This window comes from Dipodomys merriami, unplaced genomic scaffold, assembly GCF_024711535.1.
Source record: "Dipodomys merriami isolate MVZ:Mamm:240054 unplaced genomic scaffold, mDipMer1.0.p SCAF_409, whole genome shotgun sequence".
Lineage (NCBI taxonomy): Eukaryota > Metazoa > Chordata > Mammalia > Rodentia > Heteromyidae > Dipodomys > Dipodomys merriami.
In genome coordinates this window covers 272536-297928 of record NW_027205704.1, presented here as the reverse complement: position 1 = coordinate 297928, position 25393 = coordinate 272536, and the positions used below count along the sequence as shown (strand labels likewise).

General features: G+C 52.4%; 1 protein-coding gene across 19 annotated transcripts in view; it reads right to left on the bottom strand.

Moving 5' to 3' along the window:
- LOC138806825 (neurexin-2) overlaps nt 1–20293 on the bottom strand; it is a 105778-nt gene extending 85485 nt beyond the window's left edge. For all 19 annotated transcript variants that reach the window (XM_069992194.1, XM_069992205.1, XM_069992202.1 and 16 more), the window contains exons 1-2: nt 19567–20293; nt 2668–2685 (exon numbers count right to left, since the gene is read on the bottom strand). In XM_069992194.1, coding sequence (XP_069848295.1) covers nt 2668–2685; nt 19567–20293 — 745 coding nt within the window. The remainder of the gene's footprint in view (nt 1–2667; nt 2686–19566) is intronic.
- Between the last annotated feature and the right edge of the window lie 5100 nt (nt 20294–25393).

The following is a 25393-nucleotide window of genomic DNA, read 5'->3' as shown; positions in this document are numbered from 1 at the left end:
CTCCCTAAAGCCTGTTCCCCCCACCTCACCCCATCTATAGTCTGTGCCTTCTCCCGGTCTCAGCCCCACTGGGGTGCTCGCAACCCTCATCCACCTGTGGCATCGGCCCCTCCTCCCACCGCCCAAGAGGCTGGCAGTGATGGATGGCGCTGCCAAGGGTCCTTCCTAGGGCACTCTATCTGGCTGCTTCTGGGTCTCCTCTCCTTGCTGCAAGAGACGGGGGGTGGGGGGGAGCGGGGGAGGAGGCGCCTGGCAGGCAGGGGGTGCCAAGTAGGATGCCCAAGTTCCCAGAGAAGCTAGGCCTCAGGCACAGTAACCCAGTGTCTCTGGCATAGAGGGATGGACCTGAGAGATTGGAGGGGGGACTGCGGTGCCAGGAAGGAGGGCATCCTGGGAAACCACCACCAAGCCCACTTCTCCACTTCTAGTCTTACCCCTGACTCTCCTACCGAGCCCTAGAGAGAAGGCCATGGGAAGGAGAAAGACCGCTACGGGCCAAGATTAGGACTTATATGTGCAGACACACAGACATGGCACAGAGACAAAAAGAGGGAGCACAGATCTGAACACAAACACACACACACACACACACACACACACACACACACACACACACACACACACACACACACACACACACACACACACACACACACAGAGCCTTCCAAATACACCCTGCCCAGCCACGGACATGCAGGTACAGGCAGTGCCCATCTAAACTAGATCAGCAAGATGCCCCCCAAAGAAATGGTAGGTGTCACCCATAAGGTCTCAGGCCTATTGTCCCCAAAACCCAGCCTCCCTTCTAGTCCCTGTCTATACTCCCTTCCTCTGAAGCCCTCCTGCCTTTTTCTCCTGTCTTGCCCCGGCCATACCCTCCCTGAGCTTTTGCGGTCTGCCTCTCCCTCTCCAGTCCTTCTGGCCCCACCTCTTCACTTAGCCCTTTACCCCTCTCCCAGCTCTCTGCTCCTTCCTTCCTCCTCAGCCACTCTGCTTCCCCCTCTTTCTCTCTCCCTCTTCCTCCCTCCACCTCTTCTTTGTTCCAAGGAGACATGACATCAAGAGCAAGTAAAAGTCACATCAGCACTAAATCTTATCGCCAGCCCTCAGAAGGCTGCGTCCAGCCAGACAGAGTCTCTCTCTCTCTCTCTCTCTCTCTCTCTCTCTCTCTCTCTCTCTCTCTCTCTCTCTCTCTCTCTCTCTCTCACACACACACACACACACACACACAAACACTGACACAGAGATGCAAACATAGATGTGGACACATGAAGGCTCAGCAGCTCCTAGAGGCACACCACAGAAGACACAATACGTGAATGTGCAACACACACACAGATACAAAGCCATGCTATGTACACACAGGTGTTGAGCCACAAATGTGTGTGGCACCCAGAGCTACATCAGATCAGCAGAGAGGCATGAACATGTGCTTACACAAATACACGGGCATGTGCACACGCACGCACACACATACATACACAACTGCCTGCTGGGATCAGGAGACTTAAGGAACCCCAAGAAGATGACACCTCTAGGGGGAGAAACAAGACAAGCCATTGGCACTTCGGGGAAAAAATGAGTTCCACTACCACACAAGCAAAGAACGCTGGCTTCTCCTGGGGCCATGGGGCTCCCCTCTGCCCCTCTCTGTGACCGTGGGGCTCCCCTCTGCCCTTCCCTGTGACTGTAGGACTCCCCTCTGCCCCTTGGGGCAGGGCTGGGCCCAGGGAGCTGAGCATCCCACAAGTCCTGCCCTCCCAGGTTGGGCCAGATGGTGACTGGTTGGTGGGCTCACGTCACGCCCACTCTGCTCCTTTCTCTGTGAGATCCCTGCAGCCCAGCCTTCCTGTAAGAACTCACGCAGGCTTCCCGCCCCTGATGTTAGACTACTGCAGAGAAGGAAAAGCAACAGAGGGAAAACCTAAAGCTAGAAGGAAAGGCAGAGAGAATGTCAAGAGCCCGCAGACCTAGAGAGAGAGGTCCAGGGAAAGAGCCCTGAAGGGAGAGAGGGGAGGACAAACACCAGAGAGAGAGGGCAACCAGAGCAGGTGGGGAGAGAATGAACATAGACCCCGGAGAAAGGCAGGCGCCCACCCTTGCTCTGGGGCTGGGCCGAAGGAAGAAGCTGCCTGCTGTGCCCTCCCAGCCATGGGCAGCGCTGGCAGAGCAGAGGAGCTGCCCCCACCCCGCCCACCCGCCTGCCCTGTCCAGGGCTCCACACTGCCCGCGCTCTGTGCCCCGCCTTGGCCCACCTCAGCCCCACCGCAGAAGCATGGCTTTCAGGACAGCAGTCAGCCCTGCCAACCCCACCCCCAGCAACGTGGCCCTTCTCTCCTTCCTAAGCCGGGCTGGGCAAAATGGTGTCTACCCACTCACTCTGGGACACTTCCGAGTTGTCAGCTATGACCTTCCCAGCAAGGAAAAGGCAAGGGCAGAGGGCTGGGGAGAGGAGTGTGGGCAAGGGGAAGGGCATGCCCCCTGGGGGCAGCTCCCCCCACCAAGCCAACCAAGAGGAAGCTGGGAGGACCCCAGAAAGCCTTCCCCTGCGGGGCCCCAAACATGAGCAAGGGAGTTGCTGTTGGGCGGTGGATGATACCTCCACTCATGGACCCCCCCCCCATGGTGACAAGTGCACCACCCCAGTGCCACAGAAGCTCCACTCACCTTCTATGGGGTGCTCCTCTATAGCCAGCGAGGTTCAGAGAAAGGAGAGGTAAGGAGAGAAAAAGAAAAGGAAGGCTGTTAGCAAGCGCCTCACCAATAAGTGCTCCAAAGAGAGGGAGGGGCCCCGAGCCCACCCAGGCCCTGGTGGGAACAGCTCTGCTGGGGACAGAGAGGTGACACTGCTGCTCCCCGGGATGGGGGCACCACACATGGTCATCCCCTCCATACATGTCACCCCTCGCCTCTCAGGGCAAGGGAAGTGACCAGACAAAATCAAGCAGACAACAGAGGAGGGCTCAGGAGCCGCAGCCAGGCTCCCGGAGTCCCCAGAGGAGGCTCCTTCCCCCTTGCATTCCACAGCGGCATCTCAGAGACAGATGGGGACACACTCACACCACAAACCATCTCCTGAGACACACTCGCGCTCAGTGACACACTGACACACATAGGCGTTGAGCAATCAGTGATTCGTGCCGTTCTCACACAATTCGCCCTGGAAGCCTGGGCACACTAGGATCCAACTTGCCACACCCACCAGGAGAGAAAGGGCTCCACACACACACAGATCTCTAGCACAGGCAAAGCTTTGAGATCCCACCTCAACACCACAGAAAAAGAAAACGCTGGGCACCAATGGCTCCTGCCTGTAATTCTAGTTACTCAGAAGGTGAAGATCTGAGGATTGAGGTTTGAAGGCAGCCTGGGCAGAAAAGTCTCCGAGACTCTTATCTCCAATTAACCAGTAAAAAGCCAGAAGTGGAGGTGTGGCTCACATGACAGAGTGCCAGCCTTGAACAAAGAGAGCTAAGGGAGAGTGTCCTGTCCCTGAATTCAAGTCCCGCTACCAGTGCCAAATAAAAGAAAAAGGCAGCTGGGCACTGGTGGCTCACGCCTGTAATCCTAACTACTCAGAAGCTGAGATCCGAGGATCACGGTTCAAAGCCAGCCTGGGCGGAAAGTCCTTAAGACTTTTATCTCCAATAAACCACCAGAAAACCAGAAGTGGCACTGTGGCTCAAGCGGTAGAGCACTCGCCTTGAGCTGAAGAGCTGAGTGACAGCGCCCAGACCCGGGGAGTTCAAGCCCCATGACCAACAAAAAAAAGAAAAGAAAAGAAAAGAAAAAAAGCAAGAAAACACACTGCCCCAAACTGCTGTATGATGCCCATCCAAGTCACTTAATGTCTCTGAATCCCTTCCCCAAAGCTGAGAGGGTGGGAGATAGTTTCTGAAGCCACTCTGGGCTCTGCTTCTATGATTAGGATTCTGATTCTTAACCACCAAGTGAGGCAAAGGGTCCTGGGGCTGGATGGCCACTTCAGCTGTAAAAGGAACCATGCCACACCCCCTGGCGTCAGCCTTAGCTATTAGGGCTTTCTGAGCCTGGCCTTGGGGAGCACCAAATGGGTAAAGAGAGAAGGTAGGAGGGAAGGAGGATGGGAGCCACTTCTGCAACTAAGCTACAACTCCTCAAGTAGGCTGCATCCCAGCCTGCTTTATAAGAGGACCAAGGTGTCTGGCTCCCAACACGTCACATCCCCGCCTACTGGGAGCTAGCAGATGAAGGAAAAGGCAGAAGAGAGAAATAACAAATATCCCACCCATGGGGAAAGGCTCCTACATGCGTGCAGGCCCGGAGATCACAGGTGGATGCACTCTCCCCATGCCAGCGCACATGGCCTCCCCCACACTCCCCCCCACAGGCCCATTTTGTGTTATTTGTTCATCTCTCCTGGGAGAGGAGTAACTACACTGCGAGAACAAATACTGTTATCATACCTCATACCACCCCCATATACAACATGGCTGAAAGCAAACATCAATAGCTGCATAGCAATCGAATACATAATATTAGATACATTCCCATCCCGTTGTCCCTGTGAGAGATGAAGACATACACACACACACACCGCCCCGCCATGAGCCAAGCTCCCCTTTCTGTCTGTCCTCCATTTCCATCATGCATACATACACATTTCCTTGTATTACAAACACCTTTACAACACAGAGCTTTTTATTCTTATTTTGTGTTTGTACTAGGGCTTGAACTCAGGGCCAGGGTGCTCTCCCTTAGCTTTATTGCTTAAGGCTAGTGCTCTACCACTTGAGCCACACCTCCACTTTCAGCTTTTTGCTGTTTAATTGAAGCTAAGGGTCTCACCATGGGCTTTCCTTCCAGAGTAGCTAGGATTACAGGTGTGAGCACTGGCGCACAGTGAACACAGAGTTGTTGTTTGTTGTGGTGGTTTTTCAATCTGACAACTAAAGCCCCCAAAGCTATTTATACAATGCTTTTCTCAAATGCACAGAGTCATAACCCATTGTGGAAGGGGCAGGCCAGGCTAGTTAAGGGGGCTTTCCAAGGACTGCTGCGTTGGGACTCTTTGGTGCTAAGACCAACGTCAGCACAACCTGCTCACTAGCACCTGTGCAAACAAGGAGTCACAGACATTTCCACATAATTCAACACGGCAGACACTTCAAAAGAAATCTTCCTAGCTGGCAGGAGCATGCATTGTGCGATGCTCAGTCAGCAAGCTAGGTGAGCTGCTGCCTTCTGAGGGACACACGTGGGAGACCCAGGGACCTCTTTTCCTGGCTGTTCCTTGTGGTCTGCTGGCCCGGCCTGCGCCCCTCACCTGCCATCCCAGGCCCCGCTAGGCTTGCTCCCCTGCCCTCACACTTCTGTTTTCTTTCTCTCTGCTCTCCTTGGTGATAGCTCACTTTGGTGGCTTAGGGACTCCCAACCCCGTGTTTACAGCTCTGGTCTCTTCCCTGAGTGACAGTCTTGCATCCCCGCCTGACTGCTCCGTCATTGCCTAGACAGGTCTAACACCTCAGCTCTACCGCTGAGGCCATGTTCGACATCCCGCTCCTGAAACCAAGTGCCCATTCCCTGCGTTTCATAAAGCCACGGCCGATATTCTCTGAGCTTTCACTACATGCCCTACGCTACCAGGCGCCAGGGGCTCCACTTAACCATGTGCCAGGCACCCCGCAGATCCTCACGTGCATCGTCCATCAGCCGCATCACACTCTAATGAGCTCAGTGGGGTCTCGTCTCTCTCTCTCTCTCTCCCACACAGTAGGGGAGACACGCCCTGGGGAGGGGGGTCCCATCACCTCTCCTTTCACTGCCAACCTGGGTCAGCACAACTACAAGCTTACCCTACATGCTTGGTTTTCCCAGCCTCCTGCCGGTTGGTGCCCTGCCCGGACACACCCATGTGATCCACACACAAAGCTCCAAAATGTTTAGTGAGCGTGGCTCAAATCTCGCTGTGTGTTCGCAGCCCCGCCCCCCCTTCTTATCTCCCCCCCCATACACCTAGCTGCCTCCAGCAGCCCCAAGCAGGCGTGCTTACCCGCGCTCCAAGACAGGCCTCAGAGGCTTGCCCCAAGCTCCCTCCCGGCTCATGTACTCTGACCAGTTACTAGGGATTATGGGTCCTAAAGCCCCCCCCCACCTGTCCCTCACCTGCTCTTCTCCTGGGAGCATGAATGAACTTCTTAGAGGACCTCCCCACTCCACCAAATTGCTGCAACCGTGTCACCGCCCTGGTGGTAATGATCCATGACTTCTCGCTGGGTTTTACCCAGAAAGGTCCAGGCTTCTCAAGAAAATCCTTTTGAAATCAGACAGTGCCTCCCTCCCGTCTCTTTCCTCCAATAGCCACACCCAGTTTCTGGCTGCATCCCTAGTAGGCCATGTTTCTGCACCTGCTATTCCCTAGGCTTGGACACACACACACAGCAGTCTAAGATTGATGCTTCCTTTAAGATTCAAGACAATACACATCTAGGTGTCAAGAACATACACAAGAGTAGCTAGCCTCTTCCACGTCAGCTGTAGACATGTACGCTCTATTACTTTGTGCTTATTGAAGCTATATTGCAATTGTGTTTTCATGCCTGCTTCCTGACTGAACCATGAAAATATCCAGGAGCAAAAATAATGTCTTGTTTGTCTCTATCTCCAGCTACTTACAGAATTTCTGATTAAGACAATGGCATTCCTGGGCTGGGAAGGTGGCTCAGTGGTAGAGTGCTTGCCTTGCATGCATGAGGCCCTGGGTTTGATTCCTCAGCACCATGTAAGCAGAAAAAGTTGGAAGTGGCGCTGTGGCTCAAGTGGTAGAGTGCTAGCCTTGAGCTGAGAGACAGCGCCCAGACCCAGAGTTCAGGCCCCACAACCAACCAAAAAAAAAGACAATGGCATTCCTATGTTTGTTAGGTGAAAAATAAAACAATACTTCACATATTAATCACTAAAGTATGCCTGGGTCTTTTTTTTTGTCCATCGTGGGGCTTGAACTCTGGGTCTGGGCACTGTCCCTGACCTCTTCAGCTCAAGGCGAGTGCTCCACCACTTGAGCCACAGCACCACTTCCAGTTTTCTGGTGGTTCATTGGAGATAAGAGGCTCAAGGAAGGCCTGGGAAGGTGGCTCAGTGGTAGAGCGCTTGCCTTGCGTGCCTGATGCCCTGGGTTTGATTCCTCAGCACCACATAAGCAAAAAGAAAAAAGCCGGAAGTGGCGCTGTGGCTCAAGTGGTGGAGCACTAGCCTTGAGCTGAAGAACTGAGGGACAGCGCCCAGGCCCAGAAGTCAGGCCCCATGACCGGACCCAAAAAAAAAAAGGGTCTCAAGGACTTAACTGCCTGGGCTGGCTTTGAACTGTGATCCTCAGATCTCAGCCTCCTGAGTAGCTAGGATTACAGGTGTGAGCCACCAGCACCCGGATTATCTTAACATGCAGTTTCTTCCACCCACTGTTACTAATACATGGATACAAATTACAATTACTCTTTAAGATGAGGAAACCAGCTTGTGGTTCACGCCTGCAATCGCAGCTACTCAGGAGACTGAGATATAAGGATTGTGGTTCAAAGCCAGCCTGGGCCAGAAAGTCTGTGAGACTCTTATCTTTAACAAGCAAAAAGCTGGAAATGGAGCTCACTAGACTTAAAAAAATAAGGGAGCTGGGCCCCAATGGCTCATGCCTGTAATCCTAGCTACTCAGGAGGCTGACATCTGAGGATCACGATTCAAAGCCAGCCCGGCAGGAAAGTCCTTGAGACTCTTTTCTCCAATAAACCACTAGTGGAGCTATGGCTCAAGCGGTAGAGCACTGAAGAGGGCAGAGACAGCGCCCAAGCCTGGAGTTCAAGCCCCACGACCAACGGAAAAGAAAAAAAAAAAAAAAAGCTAAGGGACACCACTGAGGCCTTGAGTTCAAGCCCCAGTACTGACACCAACCAGAAGGAGGAGAAAGAGGAGGAGGAGGAGGAGGAAGAGGAGGAGGAGGAGGAGGAGGAGGAGGAGGAGGAGGAGGAGGAGGAGGAGGAGGAGGAGAGAGGGGAGAGGAGGAGGAGGAGGAAGAAGAAGAAGAAGAAGAAGAAGAAGAAGAAGAAGAAGAAGAAGAAGAAGAAGAAGAAGAAGAAGAAGAAGAAGAAGAGGAGAAGGAGGAGGAGGAGGAGGAGGAAGTGAAGGAAGAGGAGGAGGAGGAAGAGGAGGAGGAGGAAGAGGAGGAGGAAAAAGGAAAAAACCAAGATTCAAAAAGCAGAAGTAACATGTCAAAGGCCACACTGATGGTGAGAAGCAAAGTTTGAATCCAAATCTGTCTAACTTTAAAACCTCTGGTGGGATACATTCTTGGTCAGAAAGTCAAGCCTTCTAGAAGTTTCTTAGAAGCCTAATCTATAGTTTTATAGCCAACCTGGTCTCCTCACTAAGCCCTGTAGACCACTCAGCTCACACACCCCTGTATTCCTACCAGGAAAACCCTGCCTTTCCCTTTCTACCCCTGAAACTCTCTGTCATCCTTTGAGGCTAGCCTTGCCCACCCTCCTCCTTCAAGCCTCTCCTGACCACTAGACATAGTAAGCCCAAGTAGTCCTTATTGAGCACTTAGAATAATGCCCAGTACATGCTAAAGGAACTCTGCATACTCGTCCTGCAGTCCTTATACATTATTACTTTCATTTTACAGAGGGAGACTGAAGAGCACCAGGCGTTGGTATATTTTCCAAGTTCACACAGTGAGCAGGTAAGTAGCAAAGCCAGGACTCAAAGCTAGCAGCCCATGCTCTTAACGGTTCTGTCACCTTTCCTTGGAAGCACCTGGGAACAGCCCACAGGAAGTCCCATTCTGTCTGGAGCCCTTTCCACACACGGGCAGTCAGGGCCACAGGTGCTGTGTCAGCACTGACAGGAAACTCCATGGGACATGACCGCATTTACTTAGGATTTTGTTGTTGTTATTGTTGTTTCTGTTTTGGTGTCACTCCTGAGGCTTGAATTCTGGGCCTGAGCTTTTTTGCTCAAGGCTGGTACTCTACCACTCCAGCCACAGCTCCACTTTTGGCTTTTTGTGGTTAATTGGAGATGAGTCTCACAGACTTTCCTGCCTGGGCTGGTTTCGAACCATTATCCTCAGATGTTGGCCTCCTGAGCAGCCAGGATTACAAGCATGAGCCACTGGCACCTGGCTTCATTTACTCGGCTTTTATACACAGGGATCATAGTTTCTCTGCCAGCAGAGATGGTATCAAGACGCCTTGTCTCACCTGGAATGAACTCAGGGTCCCAGCAGACTCATGATCAAGTACAGTGATGATGACAGAGCAAAGGAACAAGTTCCAAGCTGCCAAAACACGGTTCTATCAGGTCCATCTACTGTGACCATAATGTTGGGGGCCAAGTTCCAGGGTTTGAACTCAGGGCTTCATGCTCACTTGCCTTGCTTGCTAAGCTGTCATGGAACCTTTGAACAGACCACCAGCCCAGTTTTTTTGCTGGTAACTTTGGAGAGAGAGTCTCACAGACTTCTCTACCCAGTCTGGTCTCAAACATCGATCCTCCAGATCTCAGCCTTTGGAGTAGCTAAGATGACAGGCATTAGCCACTGGCAACTAGCTAGTGCCACACAATTCTAATTTGGGAAGGCTAATTTTCAAATTAGCCAGAGAGAGAGAGAGAGAGAAAGAAAAAGAGTCAGGCTGGGAATGTGGCTTAGTGGTAGAGTGCTTGCCTAGCATGCATGAAGCCCTAGGTTTGATTCCTCAGTACCTCATAAATAGAAAAAGCCAGAAGTGGCGCTATGGCTCAAGTGGTAGAGCGCTAGCCTTGAGCAAAAGAAGCTCAGGGACCATGTTCAGGCCCTGAGCCCAAGCCCCAGGAGTAGGAAAAAAAAAAAAGTCAGTTGCTACTGCCCTTAGGATAACTCTTCTAAAAGCAAAGATGGAAAAATTAGAAAAAGCTGGTGTAAGAACTCAAAAGCTGGTCTGGGAAGGTGGTTCAGTGGTAGAGCGCTTGCCTTACATACATAACGCCCTGGGTTCAATTCCTCAGCACCACATAAACAGAAAAAGCCAGAAGTGGCACTGTGGCTCAAGTGGTAAAGCCCTAGCCTTGAGCTGAAGAGCTGAGGGACAGCACCCAGGCCCAGAGTTCAGGCCCCACAGCCGGCAAAAATAAATAAATAAAAAATAAAAAAAATCAGAACTCAAAAGCTGGGTTTGAAGGCATGTCTCAGTTGATAGAGCACCAGCAATGAATGAGCAAAACATCAGGTACTGAGTTCAAATCCCAGTCTTGCAACAACAAAAAGAAAGAAAAAAAGAAAAGAAAGAAAAAGCACAACAGTCAAGCACCATTTCGAGCCAGGAAAAACCCTCAGTGAAGGACGCAAGCACTCGGTAAGTCTAGTATAATACCTGAGGGGACGCTTGACCTCCCCAAGTAGCTGGGAGAAGTTAAATCACACGCCAGGTATCGTGCTTAAGGGAGGCAGAAAGGTGTGAGACATATTTTGAAAGATTCCCTTTACAATGTTCTCCCCTCCAGCCCTGCTCTCCTGAGCGAGTTCCTCCCCAAAGACAGAGGACTCCGCTTCTCCTGCTCTAGCGCCCCTGCTGCTCTCTGGCCTGACACCTGCAGGTCCAGGGGAGTTAGGGTGGTAACTGGTTTCTAATGAAACCCTACCCCTCACTATCCCCCCGAAACCAAACTCAGCTGTTCAACAGATGAACTGATTTTTTTTTTTTGGTTGTTTCCTTTTGGTGCCAGTCCTGAGGCTTGAACTCAGGGGCTGGGTGGTGTCTCTGAGCTTTTGTGTTCAATCTAGCTCTCTACCACTTGAGCCACCGCTCTGCTTCTTTTTGTTTGTTTTGTTTTTTTAATTACAGATAAAAGTCTCATCCACTTTCCTGACCAGGCTGGCTATGAACTCGACCCTCAGACCTCTGCCTCCTGAGTAGCCATTGGCGCTAGGCCACACTGTTTTTTGGAGGCAGCAGGAAGTCAGGTAGGAAGCAAAGGCCCTGGGGTGAGCTCTAGGCTCAGAAATCAACTCCAGTATTTCTGAGCCTCCCTCTAAACATCTGTAGAATGGAGTCTCCCTCAGGAAGGGATCGTGAAGACTAAAGATAAAACACCCAGGGCACTTAGCAAAGTTACTAGCTACAAGGCTCTTCGCTCCTCCTTTAACCCTCCATCCGGTTCTCCAGTTCTTTCTGGGTTCTAACTCCACCTTTGCTATTTCTTGTACCTTTTGATGACACTCAGGTTTGAACTCAGGGCTTCACACTTGCTTGTTCTGCTGGCACTCCACCACTTGAGACACACCTCCAGTGTGGCTTTTTGCTGGTTACTTTTAGATACAGAATCTCTCCAACACTTTTTCTGTGGCTCACCTTGAACCTCAGTCCTCCAGCTCTAAGACTCCTGAGTACCTAAGATTATGAGTGAGCCACTGGCACCCAGTACAACCGGTTTTTTTTTGAGATAGGGTCCCATTTTGTGCCTGGGTCAGTCCAGGTGACTATCTTCACTGGTGCTTCCCTGCATTGCTGAGATGACAGGCATGTGACACTGGCTATTGGTTGAGATAGAGTCTTAAAAACGGTTTGTTGCCAGGTGCCAGTGGCTCATGCCTGTAATCCTAGGTACTTAGGAGGCTGAGATCTGAGGACCGTGGTTCAAAGTCAGGCTGGACAGGAAAGTCTTTGAGACTCTTACCTCCAACTAACCACCAGAAAATCAGAAGTGGAGCTGTGGCTCAAAATGGCAGAGTGCTAGCCTTAAGCAAAAGAGCTCAGGGACAGCACCCAGGCCCTAAGTTCAAGTCCCACAAGCAACCACAAGAAAAGAAAATATTTGTTTGGTCAGGCTGGCCTCACGCAAGGATCCTACAGTCTCTACATCCCAAGTAAGTAGGATTATAGGAATGAGCCGTGGTACCTGGATCTTTTACTGTTTCTGCAGCTGTTCCTCTCCCCTGCCTCTCTCTCCTTTGGGATCTTGTACACAATTCTCATCTTCTCCTTGGCCATTCCACGCAACCCCAGAGCTTCAGATACTTTCTTTCTGCACATGTAGTTCCCAGAGCTACATCCGCAGGCCCACTTTCAACTCAAAGCTCTGGTCTTACAGTTCCCACCACCACATCTTTGTCAGACACATGCACTATCTCATCCCTACTTTAATCCCCTTCCTGACTTCCCCCTTCCCTCTCACCCCTCCTCAGCCCCTTCCCTCTCACTCCTCCACCCCCTTCTGTCTCACCCCTCCTCCCCCTTCTCTCTCACCCCTCCACCATCCATCTAGGCAGGCACACTGAGGTCTCCTGTTCTCTGCGTTCTCCCCTCCCTCCCCACAGACAAAAGGCAGAGCCCCTCCCGAGCAGCGTCCATCTCAGCAATGGCTCCCCACCACTGCAGCTGCCAGGATGGCACCACAGCTGCCATTACCCTTCTTGGCCACTCTCCAAGCCAACCAAGCTTTAGGGCCTCAGAAATCTCTTACCCAAACGATCTCCTAAATGCCATCTACGTCTGCCCTCTGCAAATCCCTCCATACCTCACTCCCAGCTTCCTAACATAGCTCCTAACTACCTTGTCTTACACCTGATCAAAACTCTCGTGAGCCAGCCACCAGCGACACACGTCTGTAATCCGAACTGCACAGGAGGGTGAGATCTGAGGATCACAGCTCAAAGCCAGCAGGAATTTCTATGAGATGCTTATTGTCAATGAACCAGTAAAAAGCTGTAAGTGGAGGCATGAATCGAGAGCTGGAGTCCTAGCTTTGAGCCACAAAGCTTTGGGACAACGCCCAGGTCTTCAAGCCCCCTGGACTGGCATGGAGATTTTATTTTATTTTTTTTGGGGGGGGTCTGGTCATGGGGCCTGAACTCTGGGCCTGGACGCTGTCCCTCAGCTCTTCAGCTCAAGGCTAGCACTCTACCACTTGAGCCACAGTGCCACTTACGGCTTTTTGCTTTTTGCTTATGTGGTGCTGAGGAATCGAACCCAGGGCGTCAGGCATGCAAGGCAAGCACTCTACCACTGAGCCACTTCCCAGCCCTGGCATGGAGATTTTAAAACACACACACACACACACACACACACACACACACACACACACACACACACACACACACACACACACACACACACACACACACACACACACACACACACACACACACACACACACACCTCTTGCGGTTGCATATACCAGTGCCTGTGCCAATGAGAATTCACTAAATGTTGATTCAACAATTTGCTACAACCTGGCCTCAACCTGCAGCCCTGCTGTAGATCTCATTCTCTTCCCTCTACTGCCACCCCCCACCCCCCACCCTGCTATTGTTGATTCCCCTGCTTGGAGTCATCTCCCCAAGCCACGCTTGCTAGTCAGTGCTTAAGGACAGTCCTAAATAGCATGCCTTTCATAAACCCATTCATTACCAGTCCCCTCGGCTTGTAAACCCTCCTTCCTGGAGACTCCAATAGTACTTAGCTTATAATAACTATCATTTAATCATCACTAATTATGTCCTAGACACTCAGTTATCACAACAACCCTATGCAATAAGCATCCTTATTTATCCCCATTTTACAGATAAAGAAAAATTAATCTAGTGGGGCACCTGTGGCTCACGCCTGTAATCCTAGCTACTCAGGAGGCTGAGATCTGAGGGTCATGGTTGAAAGCTAGCCCAGGCAGAAAAGTCCATGAGACTCTTCTCTCCAATAAACCACTCAGAAAACCAGAAGTGGCACTGTGGCTCAAGTGGTAGAGTGCTCACCTTGAGCTGAAGAGCTGAGGGACAGCTCCCAGGCCCAGAGTTCAAGAGGCCCAGAGTTCATGACCGACCAAAAAAAAAATTTATTCTAGTGGCTCAGGCTAACTCAGGAGGCAGAGATCGGGAAGATCTTGGTTCAAAGCCATCCCAGGCAAAAGTTCATGACACTGTATCTCAACTGATAAGGTAAGCAAGTGGCAAGCACTGGTCATCCACATAGAAATTGTAAATAGGAGGGTGGGCTTGGATAAGACTCTCATCCAGATCTGAGCTACAGAGCATGTAATTTAATCATTAAGCTGCATGATCTCCTAAGACATCTCAGGGCATATACCACACTCTGTTGTGTTGTTACTGTGAATTTTGTTTGTTTATTGCTAGTATGGTTGAGTAGCTTTACCTGAAATGCTGAGGACTAGCAAAGTCTCTGATTTGGGGAGGATTTGGGAATATTTGCATATATCTCTATGTATCTGTCTTTAGATCTATCTTTAGATACAGGCAAATATCTCTTTTTAGATAGGTAGACAGCTCTGGGAATAAGACCCAAGTCTAAACAAGATATTCATTCCCCTACCCTTTCTTTAGATAGCATCTCCCTGTGTAATCCTGGCCAGCTTCAAACTTGCAATCCTCCTGCCTCCACTTCCCATGTGCTAGAATTACAGCCATGATTTGCACCATATGCTTACAATCTGAAGGTAATTTTATACAGTATCTTCCCTGTGTCTGCATTTTGACCCACAACACTTCATATGACGTCAGTGGTGGAATTTTTCACTTGTAACCTCATGTGAGCCCTCAGAAAATAGCAGTTAGGTGTCACTGGCTCACAGTTGTCATCCTAGCTACTCAAGAGGCTGTGAGACACAGAGATCTGCCAGCCTGGGTAGAAAAGACTGAGAGACTCCATCTCCAATGAGCCAGCAAAATGTTAGGCTGAAGGTGTGGCTCAAATAGTCAAGTGTCAGCTGTGACAAAACAGATTTTGGAGCATTTTGAATTTCAGATTTTTGGACTGAAGATGATCAACCAGTATTTGCCCAGTACTGTTCAGTGTACTTTACATGAATTAGCTAAGTTAATTCTCATAATAACTCTATGAGATTAGTATCATTATTATCACATTTTTTCAATAAGGAAGCTCAAGTTGAAATCCACTGCCCAGGCAAACTATTTGTGTGTGTGTGTGTGTGTGTGTGTGTGTGCGCGCGCGCACCAATCCTGTAGCTTGAAGTCTGGGCCTGGGAGCTGTCCCTGAGCTTTTATTTTTTTTGTCAGTCATGGGGCTTGAACTCTGGCCTGGACGCTGTCCCTCAGCTCTTCAGCTCAAGGTTAGCGCCCTACCACTTGAGCCACAGCTCCACTTTTGGTTTTCTGGTGGTTTATTGGAGTTAAGAGTCTCACAGACTTTCCTGCCCAGGCTGGCTTAGAACCGCAATCCTCAGATCTCAGCCTTCTGAGTAGCTAGGATTACAGGTGTGAGACACTGGCATCCAGATGCAGTATATCCCTCTTTCCTTCCTTCTTTCTTTCCTTCTTTATCCCTCTTTCCTTCTTTTTTTCTTTCTTTCTTTCTTTTTTCTTTCTTTCTTTTTTTGTGCCAATACTGGGACTTGAACTCAGGCCTCTCGCTTGACTTTTGGCTCAAGGATGGCACTCTACCATTTAAGCCACGCTTCTATTTCCAGCTTTTTGCCAGTCAACAGGAGAATTTCTTAGATTTGTCTGCCTACGCTGGCTTCACAACACAGTCCTCTGATTTCAGCTTCCTGAGTATTTAGGATTATAGACATGAACCACTGGCACCTGACTCAGTTTCTTCTTCTTAACCATTCACTGGTCTGTCTTTTATCTACTTCCTCAATTAAACAGTGAAGTCCTGCAGCAGAGTCCACCCTGACTGCCACTAACAAACCTCCAAGATGCACATGAAACATGTGTTCTGCCTCCCTGTAGCACATGAATCCAACCCAGGTCTCGCACACACCTGCACATCCTTCCCTGACCACTTCTTCACATACCAAGGTGACATGAGGAAGCAGACACACAACCCGCTGCAGAATCCCAGCCTACTCTCTCCCAGCTTTGGCAGACACACCGAAGCAACCACTTAAACTGAGATCTGTCTACAGTTACATGTGGCCAAATCTCCACCCCCCCCACACACACACCCAAGAGAAAGAAAACAAATTTCCTGGCATGGAGGTTCTCAGTCAGTGGGTAAACCCAGACCCTGGGAAGGCAGAGGAGATTCCAAAAAAATCCACAAATCCATATGCACACCAAATATCTGAAGGCAGATGGGTACATCTTGCATACAAAACTAAAACTATTTTTCTAATGTATATTTTATCAACTACAATAGAGAACCTAACATCAACATCATCTAAAAGCTTTTCTGAATTCATAGGAGCTTTGAGTCATTTATTTTCCCCAATAAATAGATATAAAAAGAATAACTACTACTTGGAAGAGAGACTGTGAATTACTGACTTTTTAAAATGTCCTCAATTTCAAAATAAGGTTGGAAACAACTCAAAGCAGAAAATAATGTGACTCTAACTTCCAGAGGAGTCTGAGGACTCTAGCCCCAGAAACCAAACCTGTTCCCCTCCAAGTCATTCTGCCCTCACCCTAGTAACCAGCAGTGAGACCATGCCCTTCCATCTTGACTAGATAAGAATGTACTACTAAACGCTGGGCACAACTGGCTTACATCTATCTGTAAACCTAGCTATTCAGGAGGCTGAGACCTGAGGATGGCAATTCAGACCAGCCTAGGCAGGAGATCTGAGGATCACAGTTCAAAACCATCCCAGGCAGAAAGGCCGTGAGACTCTGATCTCCAATTTTTTTTTTTTTTTTGGGTCCAGTCATGGGGCCTGAACTCTGGGCCTGGGCACTGTCCCTCAGCTCTACCACTTGAGCCACGGCACCACTTCTGGCTTTTTTTTTTCTTTTTGCTTATGTGGTGCTGAGGAATCAAACCCAGGGCCTCAGGCATGCAAGGCAAGCTCTCTACCACTGAGCCACCTTCCCAGCCCTCTGATCTCCAATTAACTACAAAAAAAAAAAAAAAAAAAAAACTAGAAAAAGCACTGTGGCTCAAGCAGTAGAGCACTAGACAAGTAAAAAAGCTCAGGGACAGCGTGTGGGCCCCAAGTTCAAGCTCCAAGACCAGCACGCGCGCACACACACACACACACACACACACACACACACACACACACACACACACACACACACACACACACACACACACACACACACACACACACACACACAGAGAATGTACTAGAAGTGAATGAACACAGGGTATTACAAAAGCTGCCTAGGAAATAAGAATGGAGGAGCGGACCTGTCATCTCCAGATACACTCAGTGTCTGCACCCCCACAGCCACCCATAATATATACCTGAAAATATACACATGCCTATTTTCATGTACATATATGGCCTCACCTTTATTCTCCCAAATGCTTATTAATATCTCTCCATTCATTCCACAAATCTTTATCAAACACCCACTAAGTGCCTGGTACTATATTAGGTGGAGAGAATACAAAGATGAATAAAAACACATCCTGCCCTTTTGTCATAGACAAAGCAGCACCTCAACAGATCACACACCAAGATACACACACACACACACACACACACACACACACACACACACCATACCCAGACACCCATGTCCCTGAGAGCTGTCTGACATCCACCGAATCTCTCTCTCTCATTCACATACACACAAAATGGGTCACAACACAGCTGAAAACTATTCACCTGATGCACATCCCCTTCATAGACACAACCATCCCCCTCACACACAACAACTCAAATACAGCTTGGGCGCTGTCCCTGAGCTCCTCAGTTCAAGGAGAGCACTCTACCGCTTCAGCCACAGCGCCTCTTCCAGTTTTCTTATTGGAGATAAGGGTCTCACGGACCTTCCTGCCCGGGCTGACTTTGAACCGTGATCCTCAGATCTCAACCTCCTGAGTAGCTAGGATTACAGGCATGAGCCACCAGCGCCTGGCTCAAACACATCTTAAGACACAACCATACAAGTGTGTGGTTACTGGTTTACTGGCTTACTAGAGCCTCTGGCCAATGGGTATTTTCACAATGACCAGGGTGCCTCTGAGTGCATTTTCATATGACTAGGCCCAATTCAGCCACAGTGACACCACAGACCTGTTTCTGTAATCTCTCCATAGTTCAACAATCCGCTCCATCAAATTTTCTTAAGAAGCTTAGTGGGGAGGGGTTAAAGGAATTAGAGAACAAAGCTAAAGACCTGAAAAGATTCTTTACAAATTCCAGGTATCTTACTGAGGACTCACATGCAAACACATGCACCTTGGTGCCTACCTACACATTTAAGCACACATGTGAATTCATGCATACTGCTCACTAAACTAAGACCAGACCTCTGCCAACAAGCACTACTATTCAAACTACCATTCACACCTAAACACACTGCCAGACTCGTGGGCCTCTGCACGCAAAACACGTGGTTTCACAGTTTAGGGAGCACCTGAGTTCCTTGGAGAAAAGGAGAGAAGGTGTCAGATTCCTTAATACACACATTTCCTGAAGATGTAGCCCACAACCTTGTGCAAACAATCCTACAAAAACAATCCCAAATCCCTCCCAGGTATTCATCAAAGCACTATCCAAACAACAGAGTTCTCATACCTAGAGCCACACCTGCAGACTAGGCTCCTCTCAGGGCCTGCAACCATGGGGACACCCATCACCACAGCCACCCTGGCCTGTAGATACACACTTGCACATACACACTCCCCCAAAGACACACACATACATACAGAGTGACCCAGACCTTCTAGGAGTACTGGGATCAGGGAAGTCTGACTACACATATCTGCTGGGGGAAAAGCTACTAGTCTCAAACTGATGAGGTAGGGCCTCACCCTACCTGCCCAGACAGACCAAATTGAAAGAGGCGCCTAAAAGTCCCTCCTCCCATCATCCCCAGCAAAAGTCACAACCAAGCCTAGCTCACCCAAGGCTCTCCACTGGTCTCGGCCAGACACACCCCCCCTAAAACCTGGGGTGCTGATGGGACACGGCCTCCAACACCTCCCTCTCATCTCCCAAATACATATTCAATCCCATGTTCTAGAGTTCTAGCAACCCTTATCCAGAGCAGTGATCCTCGCCAGAACGCCATGCTCCTAAGGCTTCCGATTTCTGACACAGACACTTCCCTTCTTTCACCGAGAGAGACGACCTGCCATCTTGGCCCCTCACCCAAACTAGTCAGCTCCTACTCAGGTCTCTCTCTGGTGATTCGGTAGTGAAAAACAAACGCTCAGCTCCGGCCCTCTTGGCCTCGTGGCCAATGGGACCACTTTTGCCGTCCCCACCCCCATGCGGGCTCCGTCCAGAACTCAAACGCGGTGCTCAACCGGCCCTTCAGCAGCAGCACCTCGCCCAGTCCCTCGGAGGCCACGCCCACTCTAGACCCGCCCACTCTGAACCCGCCAATGATGGCCCCGCCCGCGACGCCCGCTCCCCACGCTGTCTCCCGCAGGCCCCGCCCCCACCAGCCCCTCAGGACCGGTACCCACTGAACTCCAGGACTCACTGGCCACGCCCACGGCTGCGTGCCTCGCCCGCCTTCCGGCCGGCTGCTTAGGGACCGTGCTCTCCCTCAGACTCGCGCGCTCCAGGGCGCCTCCCTGGGATTTATCCTTGCACGCCCAGGTCCCGCACCCCGGGACCTCCGCCCTCCGGGCCCCCAGCCCCAGGCGCAGGGCGTCGGCTCCCCCAGCCAGGGCTCACCTTCACTGCAGAACTTGCCGCCGAAGCCCGTGTGGCTGCAGTCGCAGCCCACCTCGCCGGGGGCCAGCACGGTGCAGAGGCCGCCGTTGGCGCAGGGGTTGCGCGCGGGCGCGCACAGCGGATCGGCCGCGGCGCCGCGCAGGCCCTGGCTGCCCAGCAGCGCGGGGGGGCGCTCGCCCAGCTTCAGGTTGGCCAGGAGGCCGCGGAAGGGCGGCTCGTACTTGACGGTGCTGAGCGTGAGCGCCGAGAGGCGCACGTCGGGCGGGATGCCGCCCACGAACAGGTCGCTGGCCACCTGCATCTCGCGTCGCTTGGAGCGCACCTCCGCCGCGCGGGCCTCGCCGTCCACCGCCAGCGCCGTGCGGCGCGCGTCGCGGGTGAGCAGCACCATGTGCCAGCGGTCGTCGGCCACCGGCGTGTCCAGCTGCAGCGTGGCCGGCTCGGCGCACGAGAGCGTGAAGCGCAGCCGCAGACGGCCGTCCACCAGCAGCAGCTCCAGAAAGTCGCAGTCGCCGCCGTCGTCCAGGTAGAGCAGCAGCGCGCGCGTGGCGTTGGTGCGCAGGCTGAAGCTGAGCTCGCCGCTGCTCGCCGCGCCCGCCCAGCGCGCGTAGCGAGCCCACTGCCCGGGGCCGCCGCCGAACTCCAGGCCGCGCGCGCCCGCCGCCAGCGCCAGCAGCAGCAGCAGCAGCAGGTGGGGTGGCGGCCGCCACCGGCTTCCGGGTGCCATGCCTCTGGCGGCCCCGGCGCCGCCCGGCCCCCGGCCCCGCTCGGGCTTCAGAGCCGCGGGTGCATGGGGCGAGGCGGGGAGGGGGCCGGGCGCCCCTCGCGCCGAGCGCGGCTCCCTCGCCGGCTCACAGTGCCATGGGCCCGGCCGCAGGACGGGGCGCGCCCAGGCCCAGGTGCCCCCGGGCGGCGGCGGCGGCGGCGGCGGCGGCGGCGCGGAGCAGCCCCTCCCCCGCGGCGGGCTCGGAAGCAGACTGGGGAGGGACGCCTGCAGGGTGAAAGAGAGAGGAAAGGTTGACATGGGGTCAGGTTCTCCCCTCAAACTAGCAGATGACCACCTGTTTCCCTTTAGGACTTTCAGGAGCCGACCCTGACCTGCAGAGGTTCGCAAGGAAAAGACACCCTCAATGCTAGGCGCCCGTGGCTCACACCTATAATCCTAGCTGCTCAAAGAGTGAGACCTGAGGGTCGTGGTTGGAAGCCAGCTCAGGCAGGAAAGTCTGTGAGACCCTTAATCTCCAATTAATGAGCACAACACTGGAGGTGGAAGTGTGATTCGAGTGGTAGAATGCCAGCCTTGAGCAAAAAGCTAAAGGACAGCTGAGTTCAAGCACCAAAAAAAGGAAGACACCATCGCAGACGGAAGTGCTGGTGGCCCATCACCTGGGGAGAGATGGCACTCACTAGGGGCATTATTGGTTCGAGATATGGACAGTTGGGGAGGTGAGACCTAGAGTCCAGTGGGAATGCAACTCAGCTGCCCTCACCTGAATCCTCTTAAAGAACCCTGGTGTCAGGACCAAGGCCAGCTTCTAGGGGCGTGGCCTGGCTTAAGAACTCTTCCAGTTGGTGACTCAGCCCCTTCCTCTCTGAGCCACCCAATCTGCAAGTAGCTCCCAACTCCAGCCACAAATCCCCCTTGAACACTCTTTCTCTCTCTTTCTCTCTCTCTCTCTCTCATCAGCTCTTGATGCTGGATAATGAAGTTGCTAAATAATTCATTGGGATTAATTAAATGCCAATTCGTCAATGGTATCACAGGGTAACCAAGCCGGGAAAGGAGCAAGGGAGGAAAGCCAGCAGGACCCAGGTATCCACATCCGAAGACCTCCCCACCCCTGCAAGAACATCAGCATCCCATTCCCGGGCCTCTGATCTTCTCCTCCGTCCCCAACCACACTTGCCTCTACCTGCTAACCAGCCCAAGTCCTATGTGTGTCACCCTCCAAGTCCAGCTCCCAGTCCTCAGCCTCAGGACCTGGTTCTCTTCATCCCTCAGTTCCTCCAGGCCCACTACCTAGGTCTAGGGGAGCTACCAGGAGGCAGTCAGACTCATTTGCATAAAATTGCCTTTCTGAAATGATTACCCTTGTAACGGGCTGTCAGAGAGCAATTTATACCCCACGACGGGGAGGGGAATTTGCATCTCGTTAAACTCCAAGTCGTAATTATTTATATCCAACAACCCTCCTGAATATTGCATTGATTTTATTTTGGGGAGGGAAGGGGGTGGAGAGAAGCCTGGCAGAGAAGGAAGGAGGGGCCCGAGTTTAGGAGATGAGGAAAGGGGGGGAGGCGTCCATGAAAAGTGGTCGAGATGGAAGAGTAATGGAAGAGAAAAGGGGCTTGATGGGGAAGAAAAGAAATAGAAGATTGAGAAAATTAAATTCCAAATTCAAACATCATTTGTCAACGCCCTGGATCCTGGACATTTTTACAAATGTCATTTTACTTAATCACTCAGAGAAGTTCTATTTCTATTAAGCCTTGGGAAAACCCAAGTCAAAGAGTCTGGGGATTTGCCCAAGGGCACACACAGCCCATGGGCCTCACATCCAAGGCTGCCCAACACCTTTATGCCCATAAAGGAGACAAAGGATAGGACAGCCCCAGGTACAGCTCAGAAAGGGGACCAACAGCACAGGAGAAGGCTGGCTTGGAAAGGGGGGAAGGCAGAGGGTAGAGTGAGAAATTAAGAGCTACACCGGAGGAAGCTGAGGTAGGAAAAGAAATTAAGCCTCCCCCCCCCAAAAAAAAGGGACAAGCAGAGTCACAGGAGAGCAGGAGTGCTCAACTGACACACATGTGCAAGGAAGAAGGACAGAGAAGGTTCAGAACCATCAGCAGTGTCTAAAATGACTCCAAGAGACCCGCAAAGCCTCATCGGCCCCTTCTCAGCTCCTTCAGCAGCTCCTGATTGCCGCCCTCCCAATCCTGTAGGTGGGCGCCTTATCCCAGCACCCCTCCAAGGACTGCCCCTTCCCAAGTGAGGTGAGGAAATCCAAGCCTGCAGCCCCCCATTCCCCACAAACACTGTTGGGTTATATATAGCTTGCCACTGCCTCTCCTCATTGGGTAATGGAGATAATTAACATGCTCGGGCTAATTAGCCAATCAAATTAAATGCAGCACCTGCTCCCAGCCTGATTGACGCCCTTATCCCCCCCCCCAACACACACATGTATACACCCCAGCCCAGGGCAGAGGAGGGGTCCCTGAAGCTTGGTGAAGTGAAAACCAAAAATACCCCTCTTCTCCATTAAGGGCAAGCCCCCCGCCCCTCAGTACAGCACCAAGCCCTGTTGTCCAAAGAGTGATCACCCTCCCTTCCTCCTGCCTTGCTTCTCTGCCTGGTCTGTCTCAGTCTCAGTCTGGCCTAGCCTCGCCTCGCCTCTCTCCCCTCCCCCAGCCCAACCTCTGGACCCTATTTTGGGGAGGGAATTAATTAGCTATCGATTTCTGCTGGTGGAGGGAATAGGATTGTGTGCTGCCTGCTGTCCACTCACCCCGCTAGCTTGCGGGGAGGGAGGAGGGACTTTCTCCTGCCCCGCCCCCCCCCCCAATCCCTGGTCATGCTCACACACCCCACGCTCAGGAACATGTAAGAAAGCCTCAGAACGGGGTCTCCTTCTTCTCAGGAAGTTGGAGGAGCACAAATGGAGCGGAGGGTGGTCAAGACGCTGGGAAAGCAGCACCTGGTCCAGAGCCAGGTTACCTAGTTGAGAGGCAGAGTGCAAAGTGGGTTGGAGTCCAGGAGGGCGTGAGTCCGCTGGTGTGGGTGTGGAGGGATGCCGCAGGCAGGCGCGTGTGTGTGGGCAGCTGTGGGCGCAGAGGCTTGGCTTATGAGGTGCCTCTAGGGAAGGGCGAAGGCAGGGTCTGGGCCTGCAGCCCCTCCAAACTCATTGCTCATTCTCTCCACAGCCCACAGCTCTGCAGCACAGGCTGGCCTGGCTTAGCAAAGCTGACCAGCCCTCTCCACGTCCTTTCTCTAGAGACCCAAAGACCCTGGGGACGGCTTCAGGTGTGTGAGGAGGAGGAACAGCCTCCAGAGGAGCGTGAGCGAAGCAGGCAGCTGGGTTCACATCTGCCACACCCCGAAGTGCCCAGGATACCCGCTGCTCTTGGCTACTTCGCTCCCCCCAGCTGCCCCCACCCCAGGGCCTAGCTTCCAACCCACTCTGTTCCAGCATACCAGGATTCCTGCTGGCTTAGAATGTTCTTCAGGCCTCAGCAGCAGCCTGATGACCAGAAAGCTACTCCCTGGGGGCCCAGGGCCACTGCACAACTACATCAAGCGAAGGGTGTTCTGGGAATTTGTGTGAGGAGAGGCCCCTCTTCCCTGGCTTTGCACCCAGGATGTCCAGGCACTGTCCCCCAAGACCAATTCTTCTTCTCTAGGATCTACTGTCAGAGCAGGGCCACCATCCAGAGTGGCCCCCAGGGTACCCTGTCTGCCCACAGACATCACTGTGCTACACAATGCCAGCCCCTGCTGGCCCCAGGCCATTGCTTCTCCAGGGAGCTGACCTCTCCCACGGCATCCCAGGATTCTGTGCCCAGTCATACCCCCTGCCCAGGCAAGTGGTACCACAGGATCGGCAGGGGTGGGGCGGCCAGGCAGCCCGATGGGCCTCACTCTGCTCACTCCCACTCTTCCCTCCCCCTGAAGACTCGCCCTGGGTCTCCTGAGCTGCAGAGCTGCCTCGTCTCCCCACAGCCAGACCAGAGCCATGGTGGCACAAGGGCAGGAACCTTGTTCCTCCTCAGGCCCATCAGGTGCCATCTTGTTTATCCTTCCGATCCTAAGCAGCAGTGTTCCAGACAAAGCAACTGAGCTAAGGGATACATTCACTAGCACGGGAGGTCAGGGAGTGTCTGGCCCAAACTCCACGGCGTCCCTCTACCCTGCCCGCAGACTGCAGGACAGTGTCCACGGCTCAGAGCCCACCCACTGGCCTGGCCTTCACAGGGGACGTTGCCCTTAGAGGTGCCTCAGACTTTGAGCTTCCTGAGAACTAAAGACAAAAACCCCTGACTTTGTCCCTCTTGGGTTTTTTTCTTTTCTTTTCTTTTTTACTAAGATAAAAACAGAGTCCCAGAGAAGAACACAGATTAACCAGAATTCACACAGAAGAACACGGCTAGCACCAAGGTCACCAGCCTTCCATTCTAACACGCCCCCCAATGTACCCACTGCTCCAGGCCTGGCCCCTCGAGCCTGGCCCTAGGCCTCAGCCATGCACCACCAGTGCAAATTAAGCAAATAGATGCAAATTCCACCACTGGCCACCCTGGCAGAGGCCCTGGCCAGGGGCTCCTCCTCTAGCATCGGTTCAGCCTCCTCTCTGGCCAGGCTCACATCCCCCCCACCCCCCCACACACACCTCCAAGCGTGGGAATATGCCAGCCTTTCTCTGGCTCTCCTCGCACACCAGCTGGGAGGGAGACAGCAGGGGCCTCCCCAAGCACCGAGGAGGAAGAACGGGTTTACACACATTCTGCTGGCCCCAGAAGGCAGCCACGGACAGGTGGAAAAAGTGCGTGTTATGGGGGTGGGGAGAGGTTTTTTGGCTCGAGTAAAAGAGAAACTTGCTGGCAATCTACACCATGCAACAGTGGAGCAGACTGCGGGGGGGGGGGGTGTCTCCCCATCTGTAGCGGTGTGCGAGTTGAGGCGGGTGACTGCTGCTCAGAGACCTCCAGGAGGGGGACTCTTGAATCACCATAGAGACATTGGATTGTTCGGCCCTGAACCTGTCCCTCAGGTTCAGAATGGTTTTGGAGCTAGGGGCCTAGTGGCTCAATCCTGTAATCCTAGTTATTC